Source organism: Callionymus lyra, chromosome 7 (genome assembly GCF_982586985.1).
Source record: "Callionymus lyra chromosome 7, fCalLyr1.hap1.1, whole genome shotgun sequence".
NCBI lineage: Eukaryota > Metazoa > Chordata > Actinopteri > Syngnathiformes > Callionymidae > Callionymus > Callionymus lyra.
Window position 1 is genome coordinate 12,930,734 of NC_141824.1, and position 24,597 is coordinate 12,955,330.

The 24,597-nt window shown below is 37.0% G+C and overlaps 1 protein-coding gene across 3 annotated transcripts in view; it reads right to left on the reverse strand.

Moving 5' to 3' along the window:
- Positions 1–1,585: 1,585 nt before the first annotated feature.
- Positions 1,586–24,597, reverse strand: part of tbx4 (T-box transcription factor 4) — a 23,624-nt gene continuing 612 nt past the window's right edge. Inside the window, exons 1-9 of one of the 3 annotated variants that reach the window (XM_087795488.1) lie at positions 22,677–22,768; positions 19,794–19,945; positions 19,633–19,727; positions 11,328–11,447; positions 10,376–10,523; positions 5,567–5,719; positions 5,404–5,492; positions 3,020–3,264; positions 1,586–2,493 (exon numbers count right to left, since the gene is read on the reverse strand). In XM_087795488.1, the coding sequence (XP_087651614.1) occupies positions 1,868–2,493; positions 3,020–3,264; positions 5,404–5,492; positions 5,567–5,719; positions 10,376–10,523; positions 11,328–11,447; positions 19,633–19,727; positions 19,794–19,943 (1,626 nt within the window). In that variant the 5' untranslated portion in view covers positions 19,944–19,945; positions 22,677–22,768 and the 3' untranslated portion in view covers positions 1,586–1,867. Of the gene's footprint in view, positions 2,494–3,019; positions 3,265–5,403; positions 5,493–5,566; positions 5,720–10,375; positions 10,524–11,327; positions 11,448–19,632; positions 19,728–19,793; positions 19,946–21,602; positions 21,658–22,676; positions 22,769–24,597 lie in introns of those variants that run through there. The other 2 variants (XM_087795486.1, XM_087795487.1) reach the window with 2 other exon arrangements.

Below are 24,597 nucleotides of genomic sequence, written 5' to 3' on the forward strand. Positions count from 1 at the left end.
AGCTTGTTTTCAATGTAAGATCCCAGACTATCAGTGTAAATCTTTTGCATGTTCACTTGCAATGTAAGACACTTGTAGCTGGATCTGATAGCCTGGGATCTTCTGCTAGGGACAAACTTAAAATGTAGATTTACTTAAGTTTTTTCTCGTAACATTTTTAAGTCGAGGCTTCAACACAAGATGGACGTTACAATCCAGCAGAATGGAGGTATTTTGACATTTTTAAGCGTATTTTTAAGTGAAGTGAGCTTAAGTCGCTACAATAAAATGAACAATCGTTTTTGTCTTAAACTCTAAAAAAAAGGAACAGATTACTCTGAAAATAATCCCAACCCTTTGTCAAGATGAGGGTGAGTAGAAAATGAGTGAATTTTGATTAAATATTACTTGCAGTTTGGAAAACATACATTTTGTTAGTTCTTAGTCATTCAGGGATTCAGGATTCAGATTCATGTCGTTCATTGAGTTAATTCTAACGTTTATACGGCATCACATTAACCACGACTTCCCCCCATCTCTCAATTCTGGCTCAAACTGATGAGAGTGAGTCTAATGTCAGTGGACAGTCAAAATGTCAAAATTATAAAAAAAAAGCCTTTGCTGTTCTTGAATTTTAAATGTCAACATAAAACCCAGGTTCTGAATGGTTGCCGATCAACTTATTGACGACTGGTTACGTCATGTAATAAGAAAATATTTTAAGATGCGACTACGACGCCACAGATGTTTCTGACACTTGGTGAACCACCCCGAGGTGAGGCACAATGCGAGTTGCCTCACCTGCCAGTCTACTGTGAACACGCCATGCGCTCACATTTTTTAAATGATCATTTCAGTCCATTGTGATTATCACCTCTTTAAGAAGATAAAAAAACACACCTCACCATGCACAACACATAAGATGGTCTCTTGTTTTTGGTCTTATGTGATGGTCTTATGGTTCCTCGCACACGGCTCAGGACCAGAGGAGAGAAATCTTTTCAGGCTGTTGCTCCTAAGCTTTGGAACGATCTTCTTCTCTCTTTGCGCTTGATGATCTACTGACTCCTTTAAGAAACATCTTAAGACGTTTCTATTTGTTCAGGCTTTTCCTTGATTTGTGTTGTTCTCAGTATTATCTTGATCTTTAAAGTATATACTTTTTTGAGTATTGTTTTGATTGTTTAAGCCCTTTGTGACCCTGGTCTAGAAAAGCGCTATATAAATAAATATTACTTACTTACTTACTTACTTACTTACTTGTTTTGTGTACATTCGTTTTTCACCTTAAGTTTTGTTAAAATGTGTTTACTGCGAAGGAGAAGCATCGTATTCACCTAAAGCTGAGCATAAGTTCTCCTACAGGAGGTGGAAGGTTCTGACATGGATACTTAAATTAAGAAGTAGAATCGTTGGAATAGTTGTGATGAAACTTGTCATGAACCGGAGAACGCTCTTATAACTACGAAAGTATCGGCCTTGAAACTTAATTTACTAAATCACAAGAAACGAAAAAAAACCAGTTCTTTAATAAGTTCTCATTTTTTAATGATGGTGGACAACTTATATTCCATTGACACCTGAAGATGACAACAACGTCCACATCAGAATCAAGACCTTCTGACCACAGTTTTCAACCCAACACCGTCCTCCAGAGTTTAAAGACCATCAAACCATGTGAGGATATTTCATGTTCAGGTTCAAATTTAACATTAGCTTCGCAAGTGTCGACTTCTAGTAAAAGCAGTTTAATTCAGAAACAAAGTTAACCAACGAATGTTTTTTTTGACCCGGTACCAGGCTTACCGCGTAGACCCTTACACCGGTCCGACGGGTCCACGCGTTTCAAGGTGAATGAGTCCTGCCTTCTTCCTTCCGCCGATTCCTTCTAACTATCAGTCCAGTGAGTCCCGACGCCGCTCACGCCGACCGGGTACTGATAGGACGGGTCACGGATCGAGATGGCACCCTGAGAGGAGTACGTAGAATAGTTCCTGTGCGGTCGGATGGAGGGCGCCGGCTTTTTCTGGTACTGGGTGGGATGACCTGATCTGTCCCGGGACCCCATCGCCGCCGAGGAGCAGGACGAGGAAGACGGAGGTACGTTAGAGGCGCTGTAGACTCCCATTTCCGACTGGGTGCGGGATGACGCCGCGGGCGACGGGAGGTGAGGTACGACGGGTGTCGCCGGGTTGTTCAGGTGAGGCGTGAAGGACTGGTATGGCACGCCGTCCATGCTGTAGCGGGAGTAGGACTGCACCGTTGCCCACATGTTGCGACTTAGCGACGAGGGGTTGGCCACGTCTTCCGTCTCGCCGCCTCCGGGTCCAGACTCTGTGTCCATGTTCCCGTACATGCAGGCTTCCCTGGGGCTGATGGCGTCGCTGCAGTAAGGGTGGGACATGAGGGGCGACTCGTACGAGGGCGGTGGGCGGAAGTAGTGATTTTCAGATACAATGGAGGACGTCTCCAGATACGGCCGCTTACATCCGAGCTCCAGGTGTCGCGGGTTATCTGTAGGAACACGATATCATATAGTGTCAACAGGTTGGACAGGTTGATCAGGAGGACTGGCTCTGTGGTTGGAATGAAGCTGGACTCACTGGTGACAGTTGCTGAGAGGAGATCACTGAACAAACTACTGTCCATCATGGATGGTGACAGTCATCCTCTGAACACTGTCATCAGTGAGCAGAGAAGCAGAATGAGTGCACGAATGCTCCTACCCAGGTGCAAAACAAATAGACTCAGGGACTCATTCATTCCTCGGGCTATTAAATTGTACAATTCTGAGTTCGGGAGCAGGAGTGGAGTGAGAGTATCTGGATGTTCTGTTCTATGTTAGTCTTTGTATCCTTTGTCTTTGTTGTTTTTCTTTGATCTATGTTCTTTATCTTTATCTTTAGACTTAGATTGTGTCATCTTGTTCTTCCTCTTTATGTTCTTCTTCCTATTTTATTTTTTATGTATTATTTTTTATTGTTTATGAAAAATTGCTGGCTAGTTTGTGTCCTTCTTAAAGTGTCGTAGACGCTCTTACCTCGATGCTTGAAACAATGGTACAAGAGACTGGGGTCTCTGCTCTGTTGGTAGGGGGACGCCATGGTGTCTTGGAGGTCCGAGTTGGACATGGGTACCCCGGGCTCGTACTGATAGGAGGAGAGGACTTGAGTGTGTCCCGTCATGACTGCTCCGCCAAGTTTACCCGCCAGGTGGCGAGGGAACTGATGCGAGGAGCTGAGTCTCTGGCGAATGATGTTCTTGGAGATCGTTGGATAATCTTTCCTGGTGAGAAAAAAAAAACGGGTGGACACTCGTCAAGGACAGTTTTTTTAAGATGATGGGTTTTTGTTAGCAGTGATGAGCTGCTATTAGTGATCAGTAGGTGCCGTCTTGACGTGAAATCTCCTTAAAGTGATACTCATTTGCTATTGACACTCATGTCAACTAAGGGTTGGGATTACTTTCAGACTATGTTTGTCCATATAATGGTCGCAAACAGGGCTCACTTGTCTTCATTAAAACCCCAAATACTTGTACCCTGTAATGTGTCATGTCTCATGATTTTATTTTGAAACTTGTTTTGTATTTTCTTCTGTTTTCTGAGTGGCGCCTGTTGCTCTGACAGCAGCTGCAGCTCCTCACACAACCACCACCTCAGCAGCAGAGCTCAAAGCCACCTCTCCTGCAGCAACAGGCGCCAGATTATAATCCTCACTGCTTGTCTCCTGGTGTTTTTTTATCTCCGCCTGATTTGTGGTGCGCTTTGAGTTTCCTTTGGACACTTAACTAGACACTTAAAACCTTTTATTATTATTTTTAAACAATCTTTGTGAGTTTGTCTTTGGGCGAAGAAAAGTGAGAACTATTCATAGGGACATACATTTCTGTCTGTACCTCCAAAGAAACATTGAATTCCGCTCCGAAACTTCTCCAAACCCTTTATCAACACGAAGATTAGTAGAAAGTTAGTGAAATTAGAATTAAAATCCCTTTAATAACGACCAATGTCACTGGTCAGACAGTCCTGGTATTGCTCTATAAAGAAGGTGGAGGACTATTGGACAGATATTGGACACTCAAACTTATTTTTTTTAACCCTTGTGTTGTATCTGGGTCAAAAAAAGGGAAAATGTATACAAATGTTTTTTGTTACAAAGATTTTTGATATTTGATCTTCCATTAACAAATTGTTTAACTGGTTTGTTCGTCCTCACCCATTGTATGGTGAGAAGTGAAAGGTGATAAATTTCAAAGTTAATAGTTAAATACGACCAACGGAGACGGACAGAGACAGAACGAAGATCTTTAAATGTAGACTAACACCTGATGAAGAGCAAACTAAAAGAAAAGGGAACTGATTCAACAACACACAATCAATCACGGGCCGTTACTACAACACGCTGAAATATTAATAAAATAAAAAAAATGAACATATACAAGTACTATTGAAAATATTAATAATACAATAACAACACAAATAACGCACGGATAAATAATAACATAACCAACAACATGGACGACAACGTTGACATTTTCAAAGACATTGACATTAAATGACAAGTAAACGAGTAAATAAATAACAATAATGTTCTTGTCTTTTAATCTATAGTCTTCTCTGTTTATAGTACAATTTGTTTATATAAGAAATATGTAAACTGACATAAATACTGAAATAAAACAATTCAGTTGTGTTTATTGAATTGTGTCAATACTGCCACGACCCACTTCTGTTTCGTTTTGTCAAGGTACTTCCTGCTTCGCCATTTTCTATTTCTTTGGCAGTTGACGGGCGATTCTGCCTGACAGTGGTCGGCAGAATCGCACAGCTGCTGGTAATCTTCAATCAGCCCTGCCAGATTTTAAGGGGCTGATCTCCAGCCAGCAGTTGTCAGCTCGTCCGCTCGTCCCACCTGGTCAAGTTTTGACTCCAATTCTACCTGCTTGCTGTTCCATCTTAGTTCCTCGGACGTTGTTCTACCTGACGTTTTTCTAGTCAGCGTTTTTTGTTACTCGTTTTTGGCGAGTGTTTGATTTTACTGTTATTCTTACACCCTCAGTGGATTGTGCGTCTTGCTGTTCTGTTTTCCTTGGACTGTTTTTTGAGAGAAAGAACTCTGGACTTGAATGTTAATTTTTTGGGGGAAATCACTGTTTTGGACCTTGTTGCCATCATGTCGACATTCTGATGTTCTTGTGTTTATTAAATTGAGATTTTTGTAACTTTTCTCCTTTCTGCCGCTTATTGTCTTCCGCTTGTGGGTCACCAAGTATTTCATGACAAATACACAACCCTAACCCTTTCATTAAACTGTTCACTGAAGAAAAATGTCAAAATAAATGATACAAATAGCAAATTTGAAGAAAACATTTTTTAGTACTATTCCACAATAAAATTTTAGAGGGTGACACATATGAACTCACCCCTGAAGTCTTGACACGCGCATGTCTCCCTCTTCATTTCCCCGAAATCCTTTAGCAAATGGATTATTTTCTATCTTTAACTGTGTGATCTGGAACGACAACATTTCAACTGATGAAATGAATGAAAAAGAAATAAATGATCCAGAACTCCGCTTGTGTTTACCTTGTGGTTCTGATACGAGGTGACGGAGATGAAGACGGTCTCGTGGAAGACGTGAGTGCAGTAGGCCGTGTTCTTGGATCCGAAGGCGTTATTCTCGTCCGCTTTCACAATGTGTAGTCTGGGCTGGTACTTGTGCATGGAGTTGAGGATGATCTGGGGAAAAAACACCGTAAAAAAAATGTGTCAAACTCAAGGTCGGGAGGAAGACAAATGTGTTTTATTATTATACTACTGTATTATCATAAGTACTATTCTATAAAAACAAAATTATGTTAAACAACAGGTACCTAAGTGAAGTTGAAACATTATTTATAGTTTTACACTAGCTTTAAAATACATTATTTTGAGGAATTGGATCATTTTTATTTAAGAGTTATTTATATTCTAACATAATTGACATGAAAGACTTTATACTATATGTTACACGAGAAGAGAGGTATCAAATATTTTCTTAAAAATCTTAATATTTTTGATTTTTGAATGAATTTCTTACACATTTAATTTGATATCTTAATTCCAAAATAAAATGAATCAAAATTCAATTCAACTTAAAAATGTTGTTGTAATAATGCCACCATAAAAAGCTACATACTGAAAAATATTTAATTTAGAAATGTTGCTTTTGAAATATTGTAATTAAAACTCTCAGGGTCACAGTGACCCGGTGGTCCGGAAATAAATGTGTTTGAGGTATCCCTTGTCAAGGTGAACACACATGTTTTTCGAGCCACCGGATCATTTGGCCCTTAGATAACAAACACATTAAATGAAATTGTTGAAAAAAAGTCTACCTTTCAATATATACATTATTGTATCAAATTATTCAAGATAAAAATTAATTCTTAAAGAAAAATGAAAAAAAAAAATCAACATTTAAAAAATTTAACGAGATATTACATTTTATTTTGTTAGACATCGTAATATTTATACAAAACTATTACAGATAATGCGAGGAATATTTAATGAAATACATTATTTAAGTTATAGTTTTTTTTTACTAATTTTTTTTTTTTCTTCTCCAAGGGGTTTAGTGTCTTTTAGGGAATTCAGAACTCTTGTGTAATCGAAGGGACATTAAAAACCATAAAATGTCGTGACATCTTCACGTAGTAGTTTACTCTTATTAAGGATTTTGAGTACGAAGCTTCTTTAAACTCTCCTCACTCTCATTTTTTTCAAACGTCAAAGTCCTCTTCTCCAAGATGCATTAAGTTCCTCATCATGACCATGTTCTGAACTTATTACTTTATAAAGTTCATCTGAAATCTGGGCGAACAAGAGGTTACGAGAGCGGAGTACATTATCCACTTCTCCTCCAGCCGGTTGTAATCAGGCCCCGCTATGTTTATACAACGAGTCCCTCAGAGGTGGAGACTTCCTGGATTGATGACGTGCGGTGACAAACAGACACATACTGATGAGTACAGATCCAAGATCCACTAGTTACCCTTGAAAAACTATGTGAAAATAAACGATGGTCCTCGGATACTTGACTGTAAGATTGGCTGGTGAGGCTGGAGTCGGCATGTGTTGAGTAAGTGCTCAGTGGTCGGGCGGCTGCAGGTCAGTCAGTGGTGACCAGTGAAGCGTTAACGACACCGGGGTCAGAGTCAGTGGTTCCAGCTGTGCCAACACACATCAGCATCAGACACATCTACACTGTCTCACCTTCTGATCCACCAGACATTCCAACCAGAGGCCTGGAGTCTTCAGGAGGTTGATGTTTTCACTACGTTCAGTTTGTACACAAGAATATGAAAACACTTTTCACAATTCAATGTAAAGATGTCGGTATAACGGGGACAGCAGACATAACTAAAAGACTACCGAGCTACTCGATCAAACTTTCAGCCAATCATGTGATGCGCAAAATCACTCACAACATTAAAAATCAATCTGTTTAAAAAAAACAAACAATTATTTAAAAAAGATTCCAATTATTAAAAACATATTCAATATACAATTTATTTAATCAAATTATTCAATAAAAACTAATTCAAACTTTGAACAAAGAAACTATTTAATTAAATTATTCAATAAAAACAAATTCGAACAAAAACAAATTATTTAAAAATTAATTAACGCTTAAATTATTATTATTTTTTAATATAACAAAATTCAAAGTGTTAACGTTTGAAATGTTTAACTCGTTCAATACTGTGACATCACTGATATACTATATAGAGATTCTTGCAATATTTCCTCATGTATTTTGAGATGAATATTATCAAAGACTGAACTACATTATTTACTATTATTACTGCAAACACTTGGATTAGTTTTATAGAAGAAGCATCTCTTCACTCACTGAAGTCTCATCACTCTTCTCCTCATTTCTCCTCCTCTCCTCATTATTCCTCCTCTCATCATTTACCTCTCCTAATTTTTCCACCTCCTTTATCTCTTATCCTCATTTTTCCTCCTCTCTTCATTTCACCTCCTCTCCTCATTTTTCCTCCTCTACCCTCCTAATTTCTCCCCCTCTCCTCATTTCTCCTCTTCTCATTTCTCATCCTCTCCTTTTTTCTTCCTCTCCTCATTTCCCCTCTCCTCATTTCTCCTATTCTCTTAATTTCTCCTCCTCTCTTCATTTCTCCTCCTCTCCTCATTTCTCCTCCTCCCCTCATTTCTCATCCTCTCCTCATTTCTCCTCCTCTCCTCATTTCCCCTCTCCTCTTCTCTTCATTTCTCCTCCTCTCCTCATTCCTCCTCCTCTCCTTATTTCTCCTCTCCTCATTTCTCCTCCTCCCCTCATTCCTCCTCCCCTCCTCATTTCTCCTTCTCTCATTCATTTCTCCTTCTCTCCTTCATTTCTCCTCCTCTCCTCATTTCTCCTCCTCCTCATTTCTCCTCTTCTCCTCATTTCTCCTCTTCCCCTCATTTCTCCTCCTCTCCTCTCCTCATTTCTCCTCCTCCCCTCATTTCTCCTCCTCTACTTATTTCTCCTCTCCTCATTTCTCCTCCTCCCCTCCTCATTTCTCCTTCTCTCATTCATTTCTCCTTCTCTCCTTCATTTCTCCTCCTCTCCTCATTCTTCCTCCTCTCCTCATTTCACCTCCTCTCCTCATTTCACCTCCTCTCCTCATTTCTTCTCCTCTCCTCTCCTGGTTTCTCCTCCTCTTCTCCCCTCATTCCTCCCCCTCTCCTCATTTCTCGTCCTCTCCTTCATTTCTCCTCCCCTCATCTCTCCTCCTCCTAACGTTGTCCTCATTACTCACCTTGTCACTGACCAGGCTCTCAACCCAGACTGACAGCAGGCCCCACCACTGATCTGAGAGGTTATGAACCTAATGAAGGCGCTCGCTGACGGGATGACTTCAGACAAGCTATCCCACAATCCCTCTGGGCAGTCCTGCCACAGTCACACTCTTCACCTCCCTCCCTCCCTCCCTCTCTCAAGTAGAACTCTCACTCCATTCCTGCTCTTCTTTTCTTATGACACACATGAGCTTCACCTGCTCAACGTTTGATATTTGATAAGATGTTTGACAAGTTTCAAGACGGTCCACGAACACGTCTTTATTATTGTGACCCTTGAACCCACGAGTTGGAACAATGGAAACATCAGATAAATATAAAACAGCAAAACTCACACCAAAAACGGCAGAGTTATTTTTGTAAAGAGGAAAAAAATTACTAATGAAAGTTTTTTGTTGTTTCTTTTTTTTTCTCTATCCTCACGTTGTAGAGCTGGACAGGATTGGCGATAACAGTGAAATGATATAAATAAATAAATACATAAAACACTGTTAAAAGGTAGTAGATCTGTGTGTAGAAAACTGTACTATAAATAAAGTTTATTGCTGTTTTTAATGCAATTAAATTATGGTTAATTGATTTATTGTTTGTATTCTATTTATTACTAACCCTTGTGTTATGTCAGTGTCAATGTAAACGGTTGTTTTCGGGCCTTCCGGTTACCTTAACCACTGAGACAACACTAGGGATACCACAAACACATTTGTTTTCGGGCCTTCGGGTCACCTTGACCCAGAGACAACACAAGCAATACCAGAAAAAACATTTTTTTTCAGGGCCTTCGTGTCACCTTGACCCTGAAACAATAGAAGGGATACCACAAAAAATATTTGTTTTCGGGGCCTTCGAGTCACCTTTACCACTGAGACAACACAAGGGATACCACAAACACATTTGTTTTCGGACCTTCGGGTCACCTTGACCCCAAGACAATAGAAGGGATACGAGAAAAAAACATTTGTTTTCGGGGCCTTTGGGTCACCTTGACACCGAGACAACACAAGGGATACCACAAAAACATTTGTTTTCGGGCCTTCCGGTCACCTTAACCCAGAGACAAGACAAGGTATACCACAAACACATTTGTTTTCAGGCCTTGGGTGACCTTGACCGAGAGACAACACAAGCGATACCAAAAAAAACCCATTTGTTTTCGGGGCCTTCGTGTCACCTTGACCCCGAGACAACACAAGGGATATCACAAACACATTTGTTTTCCAGAGCCTTCGGGTCACGTTGACCCTGAAAAATCAGTTAAATTTAAAGAGTAATGCATAAAAGAAGGATTTGTATAAATTGAATATAAAAAAGTTATGCCATTAATGTGTTTTTCTTTTTAAATAAATTAAATCTGTGTTAAATGTTAAGTGTTTGGATCATTTATTGTTCAATTTTGATTGACAGATGGAAAGACTGAGGGTTTGATAGAAGAGTCAGAATATAGCTTCACAGTTCCTGGCGACAAATTGAGATCATGTCAGTTTTTGAGGCTGAGGAGATCAAACCAGACAAACTTCCCAGCAGGTCCTTCATAGCTGTGAAGGTACTCACGTGCCCGAAAGGATCCAGATGATTGTTGGTGAGCTTGAGCTTCTGAAAGGACACCAGTTGTCTCATCCAATGAGCTCCTGTGGCAGGAGAATCTGGATGAACGTACAAGCGACCGGGCATCGCCGGCTCCGCCTTCCCTGCAACCATCCTGTGGTGAGAAGAAGAAGAAGGTAGTTGAACCTGCAGTGTTTTTATCAAGTATTATTAGTATTATTGTGAGTTCAATGCAATAATTAGACGTGATGAAATGTTTTTCTAATAAATGTTGTCGTGTTAAACAACAATGAAAGAAATACATGTTAAAAACAACTGGTTGTTAATAACTAGGGTTCGTTCGAGCATCAGCCGGTTAGTTTTAATGCTTTTTAAAGTTCTTCTTTCAAATATTACAAATAAATGGAAGATTATAACTATATTAAATTGTTGAATTTAGGGTTTCAAATGTTGTTGTTTTTTATTGTATCTTATTAAATGTATGATTTTTTTAAATATTAAAGTATTAAAGTTATAAAAAATATATAATTTAATTCAATTATTTATATGATGAAAAATGTAACTTTTTAAGTTTTTTTTCGTGTTTTTTTTTTGTTTTTTTTAATTTAAAATGTGATATTCTAATCCAAATAATAACTTAAATATTTAGTTTTGAAATTCAGTTTTTTTTTTTTAACTATAGAGTAGCCTCACATTTAATTAATATTACAGACAGGCTGCACGTCCAAAAAAAAAATTAAAATTAGAGTTTGTGCAAAGACAGATGGATGGATGGATGGATGGATTTTCTTAACAAGTAATTATTTATTGTATTTATATATATATATATATACCTGACATAGTACGGTGCAGTATAAACACACACTGGCTTAAAATAATGAATTCTAAATACTACTTACTAGTAGTAATATTACTAGTTGCTTTAGACCTGTATTATAGTAGGACCATCAGTAGTTACCATTTGTTGTCACAGAACTTGTAGCGATGGTCGTCAGCTGGAACCACGTCGATGAGAAGGATGTATTTAGTTTTGGGGTTCATGCCAGTCACCTTCACCTTGTAGCTGGGAAACATCCGTCTGCGGAGGAAGAACAGTGTGAACAAGTGAAGCGAATTTTTAAAAAAATCCAAAGGTATGAGTCGAATTTACTAAAAAATAAACTATAACTTTGTGATGTCAAAAATAAGTTGTCATCTATTTAAAACAAAGAGAGCTTTTTATACAGACATATGTCAGCAAAACCGATGACATAACAAATATTATTCAAATAAAACAAGATCAAAATTACGAAATACACACACACATATAAATGACACACACACATATAAATGACACACACACATATAAATTACACACACAGAAAAAGCAAGTTGGACAATAAAGTAAATATTTTGTTCAGTAAGAAATGAAAGTGTAAATAAGAGGCAGAAATAACAAAATGTTTGATTATAGTTAAAAATGATTTGATTATAGTTGAAAATTGTTTGATTTTCATTGAAAATTGTTTGATTATAGTTGAAAATTGTTTGATTTTCATTGAATTTTTTTTGATCATAGTTGAAAATTGTTTGATAACAGTTAGAAATTGTTTGATTATAGTTGAAAATTGTTTGATTTCAGTTGAAAATGGTTTCATATTTGTTGAAAATTGTTTAATTACAGTTGAAAATCGTTTGACTACCAAGTTAAAATGGTTCTATAACATTTTAAATGTGTTTGATCACAGTAGAACATTTCAAAATGGCAAAATTTCACAACACAAAAATCTGCTTTTTCTTGAAATTGTCAAACGGCTTCGTTTTTTATAACGGCCTGCTCATGCTGCTTTATCTCCAACAGAAGATTTGGAGTAAATTAATATCTCAGAAAAGATTCTTGTTGCATGTTTTATTGCAAATCTATCAAACTATTGCAGACATTTTAATAAAAGTTTAAATGTCCCGACATGATACAAATATTGAAGAACATTGTTACCGATGTCGATCCGTCACCCGTGGCCATAAAACGAAGACTTGCTTTTTGCTGGACTCTCGTGAGAAAACAAAAACTTTTTCCAAAAGAGCCTACGTCTCCTCATAAAGTCCTAAGTGGTTTTTAATGGCGCCGTAGCTTAGACAACAGTTTAGACATCAGAGTCGTCGTTGCTCAAGAGCACAGGAAAGTCGGTGTGACAGAGGCCTGCACTTCATCTCTGTCATGGCAACATGTTCAAACACTGGCGCTCACGACAGCCTCGCATACCTTCAGACCAGTCAAAGTCCTCTCTTCATAGTCCCGGTCCCGATTAGCGCAAATGTCCTCGCTTCAAAGACTCGTCGTGCCTGATACCATGTGATCATATTACCGTAAATACTTGAAGGTATCGCCGAGGGTTGGAGGGTGGATCATTGAAATCTCTCTCCCAGGCTTCAAATCCAATCAGTGGTCCTGGTATCATCCTCTTTAAAAGACCACTTAATCTCCCAGGAACATTCAAAACCCATCTCATCCGAACAGTCCCAGCATATGGATGCTTGTGTCAACACTGGAGCCACTACTGATCCTTCAATATGTCTTAAAAAACAATTATTCAAGTTTTTGGCCAAAAAACATTTTGATTTACTGATCTACTTCATATATTTGTTGTAGTGTTGAAAGTGTCTGTAGGTCTTTGGCTTGTTGGGTTTGAAAGTCTTGAGAGGGCCTGAGTAAACCTGGTCTATTCAGGACAAGATCGTTTTTCTGTGAGCTGCTGTAAATGACAATGTCATCAGCATATCGAGATATTTGGGCTTCATCCTCTCAAAGAAACAGACATAGTAAAAGAAACTATAGGCACTTCTAACTTTTTTTTTCAATATTTTAAGGTTAATATAAACAAATTGTTTGGTAAAAGCCTCAAATACAAATTCCTCTTCTTTTTTTTTTTTTTACCTCTTTTTATATGCACTAATAACTGATAACCCCATACATCGTAATTCTTTTGCGAAATGGTGTTAATTTCGAAATAGTTTGAATTGACATATATAAATTAAATTAGTATCTACCACGTGTTGTGTAAAAAATGTCCCATGGACTAAATTCTCATATTTTTTTCTTTGGGCCAAAAAACAATTTTGATCTAAACATCTATTTTTTCATGTTTGTTGGAGTGTTGACATGGTCTTCAATGTGTTTAGTTGAAGTTCTTGAGAGGGTCTGAGTAAACCTTCGTCTATTTACGACAAGATCGTCGTGTTAAACAACAAAGTAAAGATTTTGTTCCAACACCAGCTGGGAAGTTTTTTGTTTTAATTTGAAAGGTTGCTCGAGATTTTATCTCAAGTTCTTCTTTCAAATATTAGAAATCTATGGAAGTTTATCACTTCATTGAAATTTTGAATGTAGTATTACTTTTTTTTTAATTAAAAAAATAAAATAAAAAACAAAATAATTTAATTCAATAATTTGTATGATGAAATTATAATTTGTTGTTTTTTTTTCAACTTAATTTAACCACCTTAACATTTATTCTAATCCCAATAATTAAAAGATTTAGTTTTGAAATTCAGTGTATTTTTTTTAACTAAAGAGTGGCCTCACATTTGATATTTAATATAACAGACATGCTACCAGCAAAAATATCAAATTAAAATGAGAATTTGTGCAAAGAAAAATAGATAGATAGATAGATAGATAGATAGATAGATAGATAGATAGATAGATAGAAAGCTTGTCTTTGAGCTGCTGTACATCATAATGTCATCAGCATATCGAGATATTTGGGCTTTATCCTCCCCCAAAAAACAGACATAATAAAAGAGACAATATGAAATTCTTAGGTTTCAAACTTGAAAGTTCGTTTGGTAGAAGCCTAAAAGGCAAATTCCTCTATTTTAACCACTTTTTTATGCATGTACAACAAACCCAATCAATCCTAATTCTTTGGTAAGTCTCACATGGTGATCTACAAAGATGTTTTGTTTAAGATAAGATAAGGGACAGAGATGATTGATGACAACCATACGAGTATAAATGGAATTTTTGTGGTGGAGAAGGACAAACTGAGAGATAATTAAGATAAAGTGAGCCTCAGAGATCAGAGCAGACTCCTACTTACTTAGGTAAATATACATTTTGTTGGACTCACACTGGTAAAAGATTTTGGTCCCTTGTGTGATGGAGTTGGACACCCCTTGGTCTAAAGTGATAACAAAACCAGACCTTCTCCAGTTCATCATCTCAATTCCATTTCATAAATACCCCTCATTAATGGACGCCACTCTGAAGGTTGAGAGCGGAACTCTGTGAAAACACAACACAGTGTGACTAAGTGAGTAAATTTTCAGGCGAACATGAGAAAGTGAAGTTCAAGAGTACACTAAGATATCACTGTCAGAGTGTGTTTCTGTGCCCGGCCAGCTGTTTCTCTTAAGAATCCCACATGTTTCGGGCCCTCGGGTGATCCATCCACTCTCTGGGAATCTCCAGTGCGGCGGCGAGATCTAACAGAAGGTGTGGGGGGCGGCTCTGGGGGGGGAGGGGGGTTCACTGTGGGGAGATGATGAAGCGCTACAAGCCGACTCGAGCCAATGGTGAGCGCCGGATTCTTCTCGTCAACCTGCCGCCGCCGCCGCTTTGACGTCTTGTGTACAGAGCTGGAAAGTGAGAGGAGCTGAGGCTCTGACAGGGACGGGTGCAGAGGGAGCAGCTGAGGTCCTCGCAATAACAAAGTCTAAGAACAGACTCCTACACCAGCCCAGATGCTTCGGTGTGAAGCACGAATCCCAACATGGAAAACCGCTATAAATTACGGAAATACATTCTCCTCTCAAAACCTAAATGTTCATGCAAATACGTCACGAAATTACACAAGATTTAAACTGATTTGTTGTTAATTGAAGTTCAGTTTGACTTGAAATACTGTTTCAATTAAACACCGCAAGATCCTGGTGACGACTGAGGACGAGAGGATACAGTCGACTCCAGCAGCTTTTTAAAGGTGATGTTTGGACATATTTTGGTTTGAAAACAAATGAAAGCAGTTACGACTTCATCAAGAGTCATGTGGTCTGTAAATTCTTCAACACCAGAGTCAAGTACTGGACAATACTACAAATATATCCTTGTTCCTATAGTATCATTATATATGGAATCGTTGCCACTGTATCGTGATTCGTATGGTATCTCCAGGTGTTTACTAATACACACCTCTATTAGTAGTTAGGTTAGGTAGAACTTTATTGATCCCGAAGGAGAATTAATACTTTTAATTTTTTTTTTTTTTATCGTTTTGGATAGTTGACTTAAATACAACGAAGACTGACAAAATGTTTTGAAATCAGAAGAAAAATGGAAGTAAAAACCCAAAGATTTATGTCCACTAGAAACCAAATAAGACCAGAGATATATGAACTTGCAACATTGCATATGAGGTGTCATCCTCTCAGTAACATTGGCCTGAATAGATCCCATAATGCTTTGCTGCCCAGCCAATCACAGAACCTGTCTCGCCTGCAGTTAATACAAACTCTGCAGAGAGAATTCTGAGCCGCACTAGTAGAAGAACTTACATTTCCCCGAACCATAAAACTCACTGGCTGCCAGTTTCTTTCAGGATCAATTTTAAAATTCTGGTTCTTACTTTCAGATCTATTCATGGTCAGACTCCTCCTTACATCACAGATCTGATCCAGACTTACAACCCAGCTCAGGCTCTGAGGTCTGTGGATCAGAATCTACTGATGGTTCCTGAACACGCTTTCGGACCAGAGGAGAGAAATCCTTCCAGGCTGTTGTTCCTGTGTTTGTCTAATTTGTCTTGGCCCTCTAAGTAAAGTATATATTTTAAATGTGTGTTGTTTTTGATTGTTCAAGCGCTTTCTGACCCTGGTCTAGAAAGATGCTATACTTACTTACTTACATAGGCAATGTTCACTAGAAACAAAATAAGACCAAAGCTCTATGTGTGAGAGGTATTTTGTACTTGCTTAACCATTTAAAAACAAATGTATTTCCTCTCAGACAGTGAATGGTATAAACTGGAATTGTACATTTTAAGCTAATCTGTAATAACCACTTATTTTAATGGTCACGAAATTAACATTAATATACTTTGAGTAACTAGCGGGCCACATAAAATGTCATGGGGGGCTGGATTTGGTTTTCATTTTCTCAGGAAGTATTTGTTGTAGGTACGGTTGAACGTGTAGAATGTAGTCTTGGTTTTTCTCCAGATGCGTCTCTTAACGTGAGGCCAGATGTTGCGAAGTCATAAGTTCAGCTCAAGTGTGAACAGCACAGAACTCTACTTGGAAGTCCCCACACGGGTCTGGGAGGAAATCTGTGACGAGCCTTGTGTCGATGGAACGCCTAATAGAAAGGATGAGTTTGACTGTTTATTTGACCTTCTGTGAGTGACCACGCTTGAAACCTGATATCATTCTGGTCGTACAGTATTTTGAAATGTTTCTGTTTTCTTACAAAATCAAGTCTATATCAAGTAAGTGTTCAAAATCAGATTTTTTTGCCAGTGTTTTAAACACTGGAATTTGTTTTGGAGGCATTCCATAATATAAAAATGAAATAATATGAATGAAATAAAAAGGGATTAATACATTAAAATACACTTAATCACCATAGAATACCATATAAATAAACAATGAATGATTAATAAAATACATTGCATTTAATTCAACAATACTGTATTCATGATCCAGGATTTTTTGCTACAATAGTTGAAATTTTTGTACAGCATTAAAAAACTGAAATAACATTCAAAGAAATGCCTAATTTGGCTCTTAGTTTATGTTTTTCAAATATATTAATCTATGATCCTTTATAATATTTATCTTCTTTTTACCATAAATAAATGAATATTGTTGTTTTTTTTAACGCACAACAGACTAGAGATAAACAAATTTATGTATTTACTACATAAATGTAGTAATGTGTTCCCCAGGTAATTTTCATTTTGTTTATTTATTACAAAGTAACTCAGAAAAACTAGCATGGAAGTGGAGGAGAGGTGAGAGTACGTTCAGGTGAATTATGGGTCTTTTTAATTTGTATTAAATATGGTTTAAATGTCTTCAAAATTGTACAAATTTGACTTTTCATGGGGGTCTTCTGCTCAACTCTTCTCCCTTGACCCGATTGAGTTGACCTTTGACCTCCCCCATAAAACCTTCCCCTGAGAGGTCAGTAGTCTACACGATGACTATTTGTTGAGCACTTTGTGAGTTTATAAGCGATTAAGATTTCATAAATATATTTATAAATGATGTCTTTCCAGGACGTAGCAGCCTAGTGACTGCTGGTGTGTGTCTCGTTCATCCTTCTCTATGACTGGTTCTGTGATGTGGTCAGAATAGTATCTCGTCTTGTAGGCACCGTCGAGACGTATGTTTACCAAGATCAACTTCAGTGACCTGGAGACGGTCCTGCATGTGCGCAGCTGCCCCACTCGACCCCGAACGTCTCTTCAAAGGACTGGAAACCCACTCCGTCAGCTAGACAAGGGAAAGATTATCTCCTCGGTATTACGAAAATATGTGGTGACCTTTCACATTTTCTTTCACTAGAAAAAAGAAGAAAAATCAGCGGGTGAGGAATGAGTGGGTCGATTCGAGAGTCTACTCACTCTCTGGTTAACGTCCAAAACTTCAACGTCTAATCCTCAGGTTGCATTAAATCCAACAGAAAAAAAAAAAACTCAGCAGACGTTGGTGTTTTCAATTACGGCCTCGCTGTGGCAGGAACTCTACATTGCTGTTGCTGATTTATTTCACTATTAACTGCCGGAGCAGAAGATGGCAGACGCACACTCTCACAACAATATCGAGCCTTGACCCGATCACGAGAACTCGGGTTGAAATAACATCTCATTTGGATAGTGAATCTACACTGTAGAAGTATTTTCAGCATCAGAATCAGCTGCTCTTAGTGTCTCTATTGGGATTTATTGTGCACACAGGACATAGAATAGAAATGAAAATAGAACATTACGCAAAAAATAACAAAAACGACTACTATATATTTTCAAGGACAACCCAACTGGACACTTGGGCCTCTCTTTCTCATCCTAATGTTTTTAAAAGATGAAATATGAACAAGATTGACCTCTGAACCCCAATATTCAGACATCTAGAGACGTAGATATGTAATTAAACCAAGATCAATAACATACTCAACACATTTTTTGTTTAAATTAATAATATTTATATGAACTGCTCAACGTTGCATATGAGGTGTCCTCATCACAACAACCCTCTTAGTAAAAGCAGCCTGAACAGATCCCGTAATGCTTTGCCGCCCAGCCAACCAATCACAGTTGTCGATTGCTTTTGACATAGGCAACAAAGAAATATGCTTTGTCTCAAATTGTGCACTTCTCTAAGTGCACTGCTTTACAGTACACTGCACATTTCAACAGGGTAGTACTGTCAAATCAACCGGAAATGACTTGACAGCTTCTTCTTCTACTACTTTTTAAACGCTGATTAAAAACAGCCCTTGGAACCGTATCGCCGACACTTGACAGTGCTTTTTGCCAATCCAAACAAGTTATTAAGTTGTGTTTCCATTTTGTTATTACTATTGTTGTGTTGTTTTGTGGTAAAAAAAAGATTTTTTTTCTTGAGACATTTGCGCCGGTATCTGCTCCTAAGTGACGTAGCTTCCGTTTAGCGTCATCTACGTCACCAAGATGGCGGACGTTAAGGGTGGAAAGTGTCCATCGATCCACACTCAATTTTCTGGCAGTTTGAGTGCGTCAATTGAGTGCTCATTGCGCACTACAGTTTCGCTCCTGAGCACTCAAAATATTAATTATAAGTGCAGAAGTGTGCGATTTGGGACACAGCCCAAGACTTTAAATACAGTATTGTAGCGGCCAATGAGCCGTCACTAAATAGAGCAGTATGTAGAAAGGCATCATGGGAGTTCTCTGTTTTGTCCGCAACATGAGTGAGGTGGATGCGATAATGAGTTATTTTTGTATAGAATGAATGTCCTGTTCAAATACATCACATATTTGTAGCAGAGTGAACAAAAAAAACAAACAAAAAAAAAGAAGCTTTGCAGTTTCTGCCTGAACCGTATTACAATTCATTTAAATATGAAGTACTGTGTGCAAAATTACTATGACTATTACTTTATATATGTAATACTTCCCCACTTAACTAAAATATAGGTGATTTTTTATGTTATTTATTTGTTTATCTGCTATAATTATTGAACAAATTGTTATCGCTAAAGTTGTATTTTTGCGCTTGCTTACAGCCGCCTTGGCTGCTTCACTCACCTGCCTGCTTTGGTAATGATCATTTCTGTGCCGGTCTCGTGAAACTTCCTCCAAAGTTCCCTCTCATGGAGAAGCACCTTGATGTTGTCGATGCTCTGAGAAGCCAAAAAGAGTATTTGAACGGACGGACGTCGACATGTTCAGAGGGTCAAGGGTCGTACCTGGTCCGGTTCTCTGGAGCTGGGGATGGACGGGGGAGCCGAGGACGGATTCAGGCGCGACCGGTCAGGAAGGAGATCCGCGGCATCCTCCCCGGACTGGACCTGACTCACACACTCGTGCGACGCAGTCGAAGATTTCTCCTGCAGCATTTCTGCGACGCAGAGACGCATCGGTCAGAGAGGTTTGTGTGATCCGAGGCCGTGACGTAATGTATCTGCTGACACTTCAACACTCACTCGAACCACCATAAATACTGCACATGATTACATGATAATACTTTATCATAGTTGAATGGATCCTAAATAAACATTATTATTCTTGGTTAACAACTTTTCATGTGTCCGTGCAACACAAACGTCATGTTTCAGATGAAGCAAAAATAATTCCCATGATTCACAAACCTCCAGCTATTAATAACATGTTATAATTATCCGTTGCATCGCCATGTTTTGATATCATTAAAATGTTTTCGTTTGACTATATCCATCAGAAACTTTACAAAAACCATATATTGTATCATCCTTTTCCACTTGTATAGAAAAAACAACATTACAATTACCATTTTAACTAAAACATACCATAGTATTTAATATTTGTTATGTATTTACATCAACATACACATGGTCTCAGTCTACACAGGATACTTTAGTGTTGTTTCTGTTTGTTTAAACATGGAGGCAGTGACAAGATGGAGTATGAACTAAAAAAAAACATTTCATATCCAACAACATGAGTTACACCCTTGCATCTGGTTCGCCTGTTAATGCTTTAACTCCTTTCACTATTATTTTGATTATAAAACAAATTTGCCAGTTTAGTAGTGAGTTTAAGATAGTTTAAGTCAGTACAGTTAAAGTACTATCAGGAAATATTAGTTCTAACTGGCTGAATAATGGGTTTTTTATATTCACATATACAACTTTAAAAACAGGAGAATAACAAAGTTTAATTATTTTTTGGTTGATCAACGATCAGGGTGGCTTTGTTTTCATTCTTTGCTTATTCACTGTTTCAATAAAGGTTTGACAGTCAGTAACAATAATAACATTTATTTAAATACATTTTTTTTATTCCTACATCTGCATGTTTTAATACGATCTACTGTTTGTTTAACTGTTCCAGCTGCGATAACAGTGTGAGGCGTCATAATTACAAGATAATATGATTATTATATATCAAATACTGTCAAGTAAATTGAAATTAAACAATTTAGCACAATTCTTGTTTCTTTATTTTCCAGACGTTTTATGTTTTTAAAAGAGTTTGTTTTTTGGGTATTTCAATGTTTTCAGTGGTAAAATAACTACACGTTTTATCTTATTTAAAGGTTTATATTTTGTTCACATTCTTCTTTTTGTGGCTTCAAATAATACCAATATTGTTTATGGTGAAGGGGAAAAACTTTATATGAATATGTGTTGTTTTTTTATTTCTTAATTTGAGAAATAAAATATAGTTATTCCTGTTTTTTAACACATAAGAAACTCAAGGCCTATTTGAAGCTGGACAATATTGTTGACAACAACATCATTACTCATACAAGACCTTTTTAAAATGTTTAAAACAAATACAACACCAGCTTATTTATGGAACTGTTGAAGTGATAAAATCAAAGTCAACATAAAATATAACACTAATAATAAAACAATGGTGGCGCTGATTGATGAGTCATAGCACACTTCAACCATTAGCATGCTAGCTAACTAGCTAGCTTGCTAATCCTCAACATTGATCAGATCATTGATAATTTTCAACAAAAACGTCAACAAAACACACAAACTAGAAAGTGTAAGAATAGAAAGACAAACCTGACTTGTCATAGCCGCATTTAAAACAAACATTTGACACCATGTATTTGATAAATTAAAGACTTTTACAAGCTCATGGCTGAAATTTTTGTCCCGCCTCCTTTCGTATCAAACAAATCACAAACCAGACGCCATTAGTTATTACACGTGATTGACAGCTGATGCCCTCCAATTAAAAAAACCAAACAAAGACACATAAATAAACATAAAATAAACAGTTATATATATTACCTCCAATAACAAACGAAACAATAGGTAAAAATGATTATTTTATTTTTTTAAATCAACGAGTTAAATATTTATAATTTGTTTAAAACACTGTATAATTTATTGTTGATTATTAACTTTAAACGAACCGAAAAAACACAACGTAATTTGTTCAACTACTTATAAAAACTAATGGTTCCTTTTGTGGCTACTGAACATGCCACATTTATACAACATGGACTTAAACGTAAATCTGTATTTCACCTCATGGATAAAATAAGTCACGTGAGAAATCATAAATAATTTACAGAAACCATTGAATTACATTTGTTTAAAAAAGTCTCGAACGATGCCGTTATAGAGTTTTGAAATATTTTCCTCTAAATTTAAACTTTAGTTTAAAGTTATTTTTCAATTCAACTCAAACTAGAAACGGAGGAAACTTAAAATGTAATTTATTTACTATAACATACATGTTAAATATAAATTAAAATGATCATGTAACATTTTAAAGTCCGAGTTGTATTATTACATTTTTTAAATGTAATATGACTTTTTTTAAACACGCTGATTTCTCAATATTGAATTAAAATAATAATTGATCAATCGGTAACATTTATATTATGTTATTGATATTTACCACAAGTTTTATTTCGATAAAGTTTTCTGATCTCCAACGAGCTCGTGAAAGCGATGACGTCATTTAAGTGCAAGATCAATTAAAAAATCCTGCCTAAATCCTGTGTTCAGTACGAAATTAAAAGTCGAGTTCAAGTTCACACACGCATCCCTACACCAGCCTCTCCTGGATCGAACCAGGGTCCCGTGAACGCACCATCAAGGGTTGCATCTCGTCCGTGAACGTACCTCACAGCGACCGTGATCAGCTGTCCATGTCTCGAGGGGTAACCAGCGGGGGGGGGATCACCTCCTCTCCCGCAGAGACGCTTAAATAAAAGAAGACGTGGAGTAGTCCTGAGCTACTCTGGGAGCTCCTGCGGTGGTCGCAGCTCAGCTGGACGCTGCTGCTGGTTCGACTCTCACTCGCGTTCTGCGCCTGTGCAGAGCGACTTAAGAGTTGGGGGAGCGATGAGTGGACTATTTTACACACACACACACACACACAGACACGGACATACTCACACACACATTTATATAAACACACACATATATACACAATAGACATATACACAAAGTCATGGACACACACTCTCTCACACACATATATACACAGAGACATACATGGACACACACTCACAAACACACACGTTCACTCACAGACATGGACACACACTCACACACACAGTAGATATTTGGCACAACAACCGGGGTTCAGGGGTGTCCCTGAACGCGGCCCCGTATTTCCAGAGCACACGTTAGAGACACATTCGATAGAGAAAGTGAAATGTTTTTATGTAATGTAATTATTTACTCATGTTAATGTTAATTATCTGAGCTAAATAAGAAATGTTATACACCAAAGTATCTTATTATTATTATTGTTATATAAGAACATATCGACTAATCGTCGTGTTCATCTTAAGGCATTTTAAAGTATTTAAAGCCATTAAAAAAAGTTCATTTTCAACTTTAATTTAATGTTGAAGTAAAATCAACGAGTTCATGAAACATTATTAAATACATTTTAATTTAATATTATTATTTATCGTACTGATTGAGCGATATATTGTTTGTTAAGAGCTCAAACACAATTTATAAGATGAACGCAATTTAAAATAAATCGATTTTGTTTTATAAAATAAAAATAAATGTATATGTATACACAATTTTGTGTCAACGAAACAAATGTATTACGTGTATTTTACTGTTAGTTCAACTCTTCATTTCCTTCGCAAATGGCGCTTCTTGAGAAACTTATAGTGAGACGAACTTTAGTTTATCATTTTACTACAAACATTACGATTATTAATAAAACAAAATGTAAACTTCTTTTTTTTTTATCCAAAAGTTGCGGTTGTATTTTTATATACCATTTTATTATATTTTTTAATGTTTTATTATTTTTTCATTTGTATAAATCTGTTTGACAACAGTGCGGCCCGTTAAACTCTTCTTACTATGTTCGATAAATCCTTTAAAATTCATTTATTCAATTAATTATTCATTCATTTTAAACCGCTGTCTCCCTTGTCGGGGTCGCGGGAGGATTATCCAAGTTATATGATTCTTAAATATTAGGAACTTATTTTTGAACTCGATAAATGTTTAATCATTAAAATAGTCGCTCTCAATTTGGTCTATAGATATCTTACTATTATTTTATCGTAAACAAATAAATAATCCTAATGACGATTATCTTTTTTTTAAAATCTCAGTAGGTTTCTGGTCGCAACCTTTTGAGGCCAGGACCATGAATTCAAGTGAAATATGCGTTTCTGCTTTTTGTATGAATGAAAGTCACGTCAATAAATCAGGTGCCAGTTCCTCAAGTATCTGTTGATGACGTCATCGTGCCCACGTGTTGATATCGCGGCCGGTTCTGTCCGATGAAAAGTCAAAATAACAAAAAAACTTCCTCAAAGTGTTGTATGACCAAATTTTCTTCTTCAAAATTATCTTTATTTCTTTTGTTTAAAGTTAAATAAGTATGTTCTAAACCGTGATGATTAAAAAAAGTTAAATCAAACATTTAAAAAGTTACTCAACAAAACAAATAAAAAATCTGACTTTATCTAACACATCATATGGAAACACACACGCTATATATATGTAATTATTATTATGTAGTTGTATTTATTAAAGTATATATTGTTTTTTAATTAAATAC